Genomic DNA, 12,278 nt, shown 5'->3' on the forward strand with positions numbered 1-12,278 from the left:
CTCTGATTGGCCCGCGCGGGTACCGAATGATAAAAGCGCTAACTAGGGATAGGGGCGGAGACTTCAGGACTTGGTTACACGGGGCGCTGTGATTGGTTCCCCCTCTCACCTGGGAGTACTGCTCTTAGAACTGACATTATTCCTGTCAGACTCAGCCCCGCCCTCCGTGTCACTGTCAGGCTTTATAAATGCAGCTGCTTCCTGCTTCCCTGCACTTTATTCTGACTGACGCGCTGCGCATTAATGTGTCTGTCCCACGCTGTAATTATATAAGTTCGTCATTATCTCTACACAAATATGTGTCCCGCCTTTATCCCCTGAGTATGTGTCACTTTGTGCTGCTTCCCCTCCCCCAGACTCCTCTCAGCCAGTCACAGCTGCCATACTGATTCCCCTGTCACACTCGTCTCACACTTCCTACTGCTGCTGCTGCTGGAGTCACAGTGTGAGGCGTTTATTGTGTTGTTTGTCAGTGACGATATGTCAGTCAGGTTACTGTCAGGTCTAATGTACAAATGCAGACCAACACCAGTCCAACACTAGCCCAATATCAGCCCAACACTAGCCCCACACTAGCCCCACACCAGCCCAACACTAGCCCAATAGCCCAACACCAGCCCAACATCAGCCCAACACTAGCCCAACACTAGCCCAATATCAGCCCAACACCAGCCCAACACTAGCCCCACACCAGCCCAACACTAGCCCCACCAGTCCAACACTAGCCCAATATCAGCCCAACACCAGCCCAACACTAGCCCAATATCAGTCCAACACTAGCCCAATATCAGCCCAACACCAGCCCAACACTAGCCCAATATCAGCCCAATATCAGCCCAACACCAGCCCAACACCAGCCCAATATCAGCCCAACACCAGCCCAATATCAGCCCAACACCAGCCCAACACTAGCCCAATATCAGCCCAACACTAGCCCAATATCAGCCCAACACTAGCTCCACACCAGCCCAACACTAGCCCCACACCAGCCCAACACTAGCCCCACCAGTCCAACACTAGCCCAATATCAGCCCAACACCAGCCCAACACTAGCCCAATATCAGCCCAACACTAGCCCAATATCAGCCCAACACGAGCCCAACACTAGCCCAATATCAGCCCAACACCAGTCCAACACCAGCCCAATATCAGCCCAACACCAGGCCAACACTAGCCCAACACTAGCCCAATATATGCAGTTAAAACAGTCTAATTACGTAATTTTTTCAACTTTTCATTGTTCTGCTAATGTTCCCTTGAAGTAAAATGGGACAGATTCACCCGTCACCAGGGGGGTAACTAGAGAGGGGCTGGGAGCTATAGGGGGTCCCTAATATATATATACAATTTCAATAAATATTGGGAAAACGGGAGGCCAGAAGATTTTGGCCCCAAAATTGTCTGAAAGTGAGGAAAGTCAGTGGAAAATATGAGACAGACGGGAGACTGGGGTACAGAGGCCAAAATCTGGTAAGTGCCGACTCCTACACAATTCAGTCCCATTGCATGCTGGGTATTGTAGTCTTACATTCAACTTGGCAGTGGGCAAATTGTTAAACAAAAACTACATGACCCAACATGCACTGGGAGTCACCGGCTTGGCACCAAAAAACTTTGGTTTCCAAAGTGCAAACCAGCCAAAGGCCCAAACAGTAGCCCAAATCTGTAGCTTGGCTAGTTTGTACTTTCCAAAACCCGCCCGGGCTTTAAATTAGTAGCCCAATTTGTCTGGAAACCCTCCAACCTGGCAACCCTGATGTCAGTTACTGTATGTTGTATCAGCATTCTCTTGCACCTCTGTAGGTGGAGCTAGAATTGTGGGCGTGTCTAATTAGGTTTAGCCACACCCACACCTGGTCCTGTATTTATTTACCTGCCGTATCCACTGCTACTCACTGTCCCCATCCCAATATATAATATACAGTATGAGTGTCTCATCCTTCATTCTGCCATTTAACTTTTAGTGTGTAATAGAATGGCCAATTTGTCGCAACCTTTCAATTGGTCTTCATTATTTTATATACATGTTAGATTATGTACCTTTTTTTCTGACTCTTTCCAGCTGTCAAATGGGGGTCACTGACCCCATCTAAAAAACAAATGCTCTGTAAGGATACACATGTATTATTATTGTTACTTTTTATTCCTAATCTTTTTATTCAGTCCCTCTCCTATTCATATCCCAGACTCCAGCATGGTTGCTAGGGTAGTTTGGAACCCTAGCAACCAGAGGGCTGAAATTACAAACTGGAGAGCTGCTGAATAAAAAGTTAAACCACAAATAATAAAAAATGAAAACCAATTACAAATTGTCTCAGACTATCCCTCTCTACATCGTACTAAGAGTTAACTCAAAGGTGAACAGCCCCTTTAAGAAGATGTCTGGCCAAAGGAGCATGCTGGGAGTTGTAGTCCAGTGTACAACGTGATATCAAATTGCCAGTGCTCCCTGGCGCTCTCTGCTGGTGACTGACAGTCATTGTGCCCGGGGGCAGCTGACCCTTCTATTAGTAGAAAAGGAATAAACACTATGAATATTATTATTATTATTATTAATAATAGTTATTATTAATGCACACAGCAACCTCGCATGGCATCTGGCCAATCAGCTGGTGGGCATGGTGCCAGTGCCACAATGATGTTCTATTAACTCCCAGAAACTCCCTGCCCGCTGTGTCCATCCCTGGGGTCCCTGTTCCTTATACTCCGGCTGAGCCCCTATTACATACATGTGGCACGGGCCCCGGGGCCCCAGCATTATATTGTATATGTATTAATAATCCTGCATTACTATTGTACTAATCAGGATCAGCATGTGCAGCTTGCGGCCCTCCTGCATCTCCCACAATCCCAACAACATTGGGGTCTTCCCAAAATGGCTTCTGCCCTCACTCTCTAGGGGGCACAAAGATAGGGTAGAACTACTGGGGAACAGACTAATAAAGGGCCCCACATATAAAAAGGACATAAAACACCCTAATACCCCACCCCATGGCAGAAATGTAACCCCCTGCACAGTGTATAGGCCCACCCTATGCTCCAGAGAAGCCCTTCCACCTCCCATCAGTGTTGTAGTCTCACAGGGTCACGGGAGTTGGACCACATTACCCAGAAGGCCACGGGGCCACAATCCGGGATAATGGGATTAGGGGCCCAGATTTTCCTGGGGGATTAAAGGATTACAGCGAGTCCCAGAGAGAAGCAATGTCTGCTAAAAAGCAAGGTACCTCCCTGCAGCCTCCTTCCTCCTTCTCCCGCCCCAGCGTCACACCCCAAAACACCTTATAGTCCAAAAGGCTGGGACCCCAAGAGCAGGGCTGGGACCCCGGGTGCTGTCACTGTTCCCCTTGGATGGGAAGGGGAGCCTCAATAGGAATCAGTAGGAAGAGCAGAGATTCATGCTGTATGCCGGGGGCGTAGGGTATCAAAAATCTTATTCTATGGGGATTGGGGTTCAGAAAGGGCAAAGGGGGTGAGGAGCTCAACTGTCGGGGGAAGTTTATGTTGTGGATTTTGTGTAATAGACTGTTCATGTGCTGTTGCTGTATTTTGGGGTCCCTATAAAGGAATTTAGGGGACAATTCTGGTGCTGTCTCAGTATGTGATTATTTCCCCCGGCAGATACAGTGACTTTGCTGCAGCTCATGGAGCCCATTCTCAGCCACGAGTCCAATCTCTATGTCAGAACCGAGACTCTCATCAACGTCTTTCAGAGCAACTTGTTTCAGGCTTTACTGGGTAAGAGAGTGGGGTGCATGGGGAGAGGTGTAAGAGAGTGGGGTGCATGGGGAGAGGTGTAAGAGAGTGGGGTGCATGGGGAGAGGTGTGAGAGAGTGGGGTGCATGGGGAGAGGTGTAAGAGAGTGGGGTGCATGGGGAGAGGTGTGAGAGAGTGGGGTGCATGGGGAGAGGTGTAAGAGAGTGGGGTGCATGGGGAGAGGTGTGAGAGAGTGGGGTGCATGGGGAGAGGCGTAAGAGAGTGGGGTGCATGGGGAGAGGTGTGAGAGAGTGGGGTACATGGGGAGAGGTTTAAGAGAGTGGGGTGCCTGGGGAGAGGTGTAAGAGAGTGGGGTGCATGGGGAGAGGTGTAAGAGAGTGGGGTGCATGGGGAGAGGTGTAAGAGAGTGGGGTACATGGGGAGAGGTGTAAGAAAGTGGGGTACATGTGGAGAGATTTAAGAGAGTGGGGTACATGGGGAGAGGTGTGAGAGAGTGGGGTACATGGGGAGAGGTGTAAGAGAGTGGGGTGCCTGGGGAGAGGTGTAAGAGAGTGGGGTGCATGGGGAGAGGTGTAAGAAAGTGGGGTACATGTGGAGAGGTGTAAGAGAGTGGGGTACATGGGGAGAGGTGTAAGAGAGTGGGGTGCATGGGGAGAGGTGTAAGAGAGTGGAGTGCATGGGGAGAGGTGTGAGAGAGTGGGGTACATGGGGAGAGGTGTAAGAGAGTGGGGTGCATGGGGAGAGGTGTAAGAGAGTGGGGTGCATGGGGAGAGGTGTGAGAGAGTGGGGTGCCTGGGGAGAGGTGTAAGAGAGTGGGGTGCATGGGGAGAGGTGTAAGAAAGTGGGGTACATGTGGAGAGGTGTAAGAGAGTGGGGTACATGGGGAGAGGTGTAAGAGAGTGGAGTGCATGGGGAGAGGTGTGAGAGAGTGGGGTGCATGTGGAGAGGTGTAAAAGAGTGGGGTACATGGGTAGAGGTGTAAGAGAGTGGGGTGCATGGGGAGAGGTGTGAGAGAGTGGGGTGCATGGGGAGAGGTGTAAGAGAGTGGGGTGCATGGGGAGAGGTGTGAGAGAGTGGGGTACATGGGGAGAGGTGTAAGAGAGTGGGGTGCCTGGGGAGAGGTGTAAGAGAGTGGGGTGCATGGGGAGAGGTGTAAGAGAGTGGGGTGCATGGGGAGAGGTGTAAGAGAGTGGGGTACATGGGGAGAGGTGTATGGGGTACATGGGGAGAGGTGTAAGAAAGTGGGGTACATGTGGAGAGGTTTAAGAGAGTGGGGTACATGGGGAGAGGTGTGAGAGAGTGGGGTACATGGGGAGAGGTGTAAGAGAGTGGGGTGCATGGGGAGAGGTGTAAGAGAGTGGGGTGCATGGGGAGAGGTGTGAGAGAGTGGGTACATGGGGAGAGGTGTAAGAGAGTGGGGTGCCTGGGGGAGAGGTGTAAGAGAGTGGGGTGCATGGGAGAGGTGTGAGAGAGTGGGGTACATGGGGAGAGGTGTAAGAGAGTGGGGTACATGGGGAGAGGTGTATGGGGTACATGGGGAGAGGTGTAAGAAAGTGGGGTACATGTGGAGAGGTTTAAGAGAGTGGGGTACATGGGGAGAGGTGTGAGAGAGTGGGGTACATGGGGAGAGGTGTAAGAGAGTGGGGTGCATGGGGAGAGGTGTAAGAAAGTGGGGTACATGTGTAAAGGTGTAAGAGAGTGGGGTACATGGGGAGAGGTGTAAGAGAGTGGGGTGCATGGGGAGAGGTGTGAGAGAGTGGGGTGCATGGGGAGAGGTGTAAGAGAGTGGGGTGCATGGGGAGAGGTGTGAGAGAGTGGGGTGCATGGGGAGAGGTATAGGAGAGTGGGGTGCATGGGGAGAGGTGTAAGAGAGTGGGGTGCATGGGGAGAGGTGTGAGAGAGTGGGGTACATGGGGAGAGGTGTGAGAGAGTGGGGTACATGGGGAGAGGTATAGGAGAGTGGGGTACATGGGGAGAGGTGTAAGAGAGTGGGGTGCATGGGGAGAGGTGTAAGAGAGTGGGGTACATGGGGAGAGGTGTGAGAGAGTGGGGTGCATGGGGAGAGGTGTAAGAGAGTGGGGTGCATGGGGAGAGGTGTGAGAGAGTGGGGTACATGGGGAGAGGTATAGGAGAGTGGGGTACATGGGGAGAGGTGTAAGAGAGTGGGGTACATGGGGAGAGGTGTGAGAGAGTGGGGTGCATGGGGAGAGGTGTGAGAGAGTGGGGTACATGGGGAGAGGTGTGAGAGAGTGGGGTACATGGGGAGAGGTATAGGAGAGTGGGGTACATGGGGAGAGGTGTAAGAGAGTGGGGTACATGGGGAGAGGTGTGAGAGAGTGGGGTGCATGGGGAGAGGTGTAAGAGAGTGGGGTGCATGGGGAGAGGTGGTTTAATTGGAGCTGCGGCTGTACCACATGTATAAGTTGAGGGGTGTACGAGTGTTAAGATCTGGGGCAATCGTAACCCCAACTCTTTCTCCCCCAGATATACAGGAATATTATGAGCTGATGCTGAGCTGCCCCCCTGTAGTTTCCGTGAGGCGGCTGCCCAGACAGAAGGTAAGGGGGGGCTGTAGCCCAGTAAATTGCCATGGGAAATACCTCTGGGGGGGGCAATTCCAGGGGCACAGGCTTATCCCACACTGTGGGTGAAATCAGTGGGAGTTGGGGCCAGGCTGGATGAGATGGCAGTGGAGGGGTTAATGTGTTACTGGCCCCATGCAGTTTGGCTGTGTACATTGTGTTTGTGGCTTGTTTGTGACTCAGGAGAGGTGCTGGGGTGCAACAATATACACTGGGAGAATTGCTGCCTCACCCCTTTAATCCCAGCCCTAGAGGAAATCCGCATGCTGCATGTATAATTGTGTGGCTTGCAGGACATATTAGTTTAGCCCACAGTCTGCAGTATGTCTGTGCCTGGATTGCACCCTACACGTGTCAGTCACTATGCACCCTGCAGCACCCGGCTGAGATCTGTGCAAGAGCTTACACTCACCGCTCCCCACTCGTTTGAATTACAGGCCCGGGGTAACTAGTGGGCAGTGCAGTCTGCAGCATGTAACTGAAACACCTGCTCACTAGTCATGTGGGGTTTATAGGAACTGGGGATTAAAGGGGAGACTAACAGGGGCCCCACGTGCTAATATTCCCTCTCCAACCTGGTCTACTGTGCTGACACTCAATTATATCTGGGCCTGACCCACTCTTGTAATGTTGCCGTATTGTGAATGTTGTAGGTACTGGAGGGAATGGGTGAGGGGCCCCGGTGTAAAAGAAGCAGCTCCTTGATCCTCTGCACCCCCAGGCTCTGGCACCAGAAGAGAAGTCATTGGGTTCAATGAAAAACAAGCAAAAGATGAAATTATGAGAGGGCAGGTCCCACCTACAATTATATCCTGCATCTACTAAACTGGGGGTGCTCAGCTCAAGGTTCCAATTGGTCATTTAAGCCCCGGATCCATGAGGGCAAGAGAAGTATGTGGCACTTCATTGTGCTGCCAGTATATTCGGGTGCCCAGACTGGGTGGGGTTAATAGTGGGAGGGCAGTAAGTGGCTGGGGCCCCCCTGTGACAGGGAGGGTCAGGGATTGAGGAGACTACATGGGGGGTCTAGACTTGCTGCTAATAACTGTCTGCTGGGTGTAAAGCTCCCCATAGACGCGACGATTCTTCTTGACCAATTTTAGGGAAGTCCGACCAATCCTTCAAAATTATCGTGCGGTTAGTGGGATTCAAATGATCGTACATCTTATGATTTTTCGGCCGACATCTGTCAGGAAATTGACGGGCAGGTTAATAAATCTTTGTGGGTCCCAGTGTATCTATGTCTGCAGCTCCCCTTTGTTTTCCTGACAAATTCCTGGTCTTTTTAGTTGATGGTAAATTCGTACGATCGTTGTGAGAAAATCGTGGTCTCACAATCAGGATCTGATCTTTTATAAATCTCAACATGTATGGGCAGCTCAAGTTCCTTGCACCCACTATGTCTCCGATAACACAATTCCCCCATCCTCACAACACTGACACTTGTGGCTAAATCTGGCGTCTGAGCTGAAGAGCTAGCACTCTCTTCCTATTGGTATAAAGACTGCCCTGTGCATGCGCCACTCATGGAAGAAAGAGGGTGGTGAGCGGGTGCCTAGGGTGGTGCCAACTGTGAATTCTGCTCCTGCCCAATTTCACTCATATCCCACTCTCTCTGTGACTCTCACCCACTCTCTCTGTGACTCTCCCACCCACTCTCTCTGACTCTCACCCACTCTCTCTGTGACTCTCCCACCCACTCTCTCTGTGACTCTCCCACCCACTCTCTCTGTGACTCTCACCCACTCTCTCTGTGACTCTCACCCACTCTCTCTGTGACTCTCCCACCCACTCTCTCTGTGACTCTCACCCACTCTCTCTGTGACTCTCACCCACTCTCTCTGTGACTCTCCCACCCACTCTCTCTGTGACTCTCACCCACTCTCTCTGTGACTCTCCCACCCACTCTCTCTGTGACTCTCACCCACTCTCTCTGTGACTCTCACCCACTCTCTCTGTGACTCTCACCCACTCTCTGTCAGTCTCACCCACTCTCTCTGTGACTCCTACCCACTCTCTCTGTGACTCTCCCATCCACTCTCTCTTCGATTCTCCCACCCACTCTCTCTGCGACTCTCACCCACTCTCTCTGTGACTCTCCCACCCACTCTCTGTGTGACTCTCTCCCACTCTATCTGTGAATCTCCAACCCACTCTGTGTGACTCTCACCCACTCTGTGACTCTCCCAACCATTCTCTCTGTGACTCTCTCCCATTCTCTCTGTGACTCTCTCTCAGTGACTCTCTCCCACTCTCTCTGTGACTCTCTCTGTGACTCTCTCCCACTCTCTCTGACTGTGTATGTGACTGTGTGTGAGTGATTAAGACTAATACCCGCAGTCATTGCCCCCCATTACTGTACAGCCGCTTGTTGTCCCATGTGTCTCCCCCTATAGTCTGTGACCTCCCTACAGCCCCGACCCCGACACGACCTCACCGGGCCCGACCCCACGGTAACTGCTCGCCGCAATCTCTGCCCCCACATCTCTCACCTGTCCCCCCAAACCCATCCCCCCGTGTACCTGTCCCCCTTCTCCTATCGGTGCGACTGTGCGACTGAGACTGAGGCTGCGGGTGAGTAAGAGCGAGTGGAAGAGAAGAAGAAGCAGCAGCAGTGAGAGTATCGCGTGGGCTCCGTGCGTCCCCTCCCCCCGCTCCTTCCCCGCATCTCTCCCTCCAGCAGCTGCAGCGCCTCTTCCCTCCCAGTCCCCCAGTGTCACCGAGAGCGGAGAGAGAGAGGCGGCCGGGCCCCGGGGAGGAGGAGGAGGAGGAGAAGGAGCTGCAGCAGCGACACTTACAGCACCGGGGCCATGGACTGTCTGTGTATTGTCACCACCAAGGTAATCGCTCCCTCCACTCACACTCACATCCACTGTACAACTCACACTCACCTGTACACTCATGACTGAGCGACTGCATATGAATTTATTCTATAGGCACACACACACACACACACACATATATATATAGACACACACAGATATACACACACATATATAGAGACACATATACACACATGCCCCAGTACAGACACACAATGAAACACACAGCTGATAATTAGAACCAAGAACAAAGGCAGTTGTGTAACAGATACATTATATACAAAGCCACACATACATCATTGCTACATATACACATATACACATATACACATATACACATAGTGCTCATTACTTCTATTTCCATGTTATCTGCCTGTGTGTGTAATAAGTGGCAGCTGTACAGTGTGTGTCTATACAATGGCAGCTTGGCTAGTGGATTTATATGCAGCGACTGAGAGCAATAGTGTATGTGGGGATTGTGTCAGGGCTGGGGCTTCAGCAGCAATAGAGCAATGCAGGGGCTACACACCGGGGGCTACTCACATCAGGCCTTTGTGTGTCCTCTGTCAGTGGGGCCACCAGACCTGCTTGTGCTTATAGCCACATCGGCTCTCATATGGCACATTCTTGGCAATGGGAAAATATGGTGAGTTAATAGCAGTGAGGAGATGTGGCAGGTAAGTGGCAGTTAGTGGGGAGATGTGGTAGGTAAGTGTCAGTTAGTGGGGAGATGTGGCAGGTAAGTGGCAGTTAGTGGGGGGTTGTGGCAGGTAAGTGGCAGTTAGTGGGGGGATATGGCAGGTAAGTGTCAGTTAGTGGGGAGATGTGGCAGGTAAGAGGCAGTTAGTGGAGGGTTGTGGCAGGTAAGTGTCAGTTAGTGGGGGGATATGGCAGGTAAGTGTCAGTTAGTGGGGAGATTTGGCAGGTAAGTGTCAGTTAGTGGGGAGATGTGGCAGGTAAGAGGCAGTTAATGGGGGGTTGTGGCAGGTAAGTGGCAGTTAGTGGGGAGATGTGGCAGGTAAGAGGCAGTTAATGGGGGGTTGTGGCAGGTAAGTGGCAGTTAGTGGGGAGATGTGGCAGGTAGAGCAGAGGTGCAGGGAGCTGACAATCATTGAGGCAGTAACACTTGGCTGCAGGGAGCCTGTAACTACCTGTGTCTGTACATCACACACACACATATATATAACACACTCGACTCACAATTGTAGCAAAGGGAGTAGGCACTGTGTCTGTATACAACTGTGTGTGTGTAGTCAAGGCTGGGCTTCTCACACTTACTGATGTGCTGTAATGGAGCCAACGTTTCTACTGCCAGAGATGTGCCTGTGTCATACTGTATAAGTGTGTGTATAAGTGTGTGTATAAGTGTGTGTATAAGTGTGTGTATAAGTGTGTGTATAAGTGTGTAGTTGTTCATCCACACTCCACCGGCAATTCACACCAGTCTGGCAAAATGTGCAGAAATATTATTCTTTTATTATTCCTAATATTGGGAGGCTCACCCTCATTCCAGTATCCCCTACCTGCTTGTGTCTATGTTCTATGGCTAAAATGTGTGCTGAGTTGTATTTGTCAATCCGTGTATTCTTAAATGTTACCTACCCTTATTGCTCCCTATAACTCCTTCTGCTCCATATACCCCTCCCTATAACTCCTCCTACTGCTCCATATACCCCTTCCTATAACTCCTCCTATTGCTCCATATACCCCTCCCTATAACTCCTCATACTGCTCCATATACCCCTCCCTATAACTCCTATTGCTCCATATACCCCTCCCTATAACTCCTCCTACTGCTCCATATACCCCTTCCTATAACTCCTCCTATTGCTCCATATACCCCTCCCTATAACTCCTCATACTGCTCCATATATCCCTCCCTATAACTCCTATTGCTCCATATACCCCTCCCTATAACTCCTCCTACTGCTCCATATAACCCTCCCTATAACTCCTCCTACTGCTCCATATACCCCTCCCTATAACTCCTCCTACTCCTCCATATAACCCTCCCTATATCCCCTCCTATTGCTCCATATACCCCTCCCTATAATCCCTCCTCCTGCTCCATATACCCCTCCCTATAACTCCTCCTACTGCTCCATATACCCCTCCCTATAACTCCTCCTATTGCTCCATATACCCCTCCCTATAACTCCTCCTACTGCTCCATATACTCCTCCCTATAACTCCTGCTCCATATACCCCTCCATATAACTCCTCCTATTTCTCCATATAACCCTCCCTATAACTCCTCCTATTTCTCATGGGTTGCCAATATGCACACCTATCACTGTATAATGTACCTGTGGTGCCAGTACACTCTGCCCTCACTTTTTATTGTGCAGGGGTTGCCAGTATGCATGTCTCTCACTGTATAATGTGGCTATGGTGCCAGTACACTCTGCTCTCACTTTTTATTGCGTTGGGGTAACCAATATGCATGTCTCTCACTGTATAATGTTCCTATGGTGTCAGTACACTCTGCTCTCACTTTTTATTGTGCAGGGTTTGCCAATACTCATGTCTCTCACTGTATAATGTGGCTATGGAGCCAGTTCACTCTGCTCTCACTTTTTATTGTACAGGGGTTGCCAGTATGCATGTCTCTCACTGTATAATGTGGCTATGGGGCCAGTACACTCTGCTCTCACTTTTTATTGTGCAGGGGTTGCCGATATGCATGTCTCTCACTGTATAATGTGGCTATGGGGCCAGTACACGCTGCTCTCACTTTTTATTGTGCAGGGGTTGCCAATACGCATGTCTCTCACTGTATAATGTGGCTATGGGGCCAGTCCACTCTACCCTCACTTTTTATTGTGCAGGGGTTGCCAGTATGCATGTCTCTCACTGTATAATGTTCCTATGGTGTCAGTACACTCTGCTCTCACTTTTTATTGTGCAGGGGTTGCCATTATGCATGTCTCTTACTGTATAATATACCTGTTGTGCCAGTACCCTCTGCTCTCACTTTTTATTGTGTAGGGGTTGCCAATATGCATGTCTCTCACTGTATAATATACCTGTTGTGCCAGTATACTCTGCCCTCACTTTTTATTGTGCAGGGGTTGCCAGAATGCATGTCTCTCACTGTATAATATACCTGTTGTGCCAGTATACTCTGCCCTCACTTTTTATTGTGTAGGGGTTGCCA

At 50.6% G+C, this 12,278-nt stretch overlaps 1 protein-coding gene across 2 annotated transcripts in view; it reads left to right on the forward strand.

Annotated features, from left to right (window-relative positions):
• The first annotated feature begins 3,177 nt into the window (after positions 1-3,177).
• Positions 3,178-12,278, forward strand: part of LOC108703559 (disks large homolog 4) — a 78,942-nt gene continuing 69,841 nt past the window's right edge. The window contains exons 1-3 of one of the 2 annotated variants that reach the window (XM_041588988.1): positions 3,178-3,223; positions 3,622-3,738; positions 6,202-6,275. In XM_041588988.1, the coding sequence (XP_041444922.1) occupies positions 3,205-3,223; positions 3,622-3,738; positions 6,202-6,275 (210 nt within the window). In that variant the 5' untranslated portion in view covers positions 3,178-3,204. Of the gene's footprint in view, positions 3,224-3,621; positions 3,739-6,201; positions 6,276-8,940; positions 9,140-12,278 lie in introns of those variants that run through there. The other variant, XM_018239749.2, reaches the window with a different exon arrangement.

Source organism: Xenopus laevis, chromosome 3S (assembly GCF_017654675.1).
Source record: "Xenopus laevis strain J_2021 chromosome 3S, Xenopus_laevis_v10.1, whole genome shotgun sequence".
Classification (NCBI taxonomy): Eukaryota; Metazoa; Chordata; class Amphibia; order Anura; family Pipidae; genus Xenopus; species Xenopus laevis.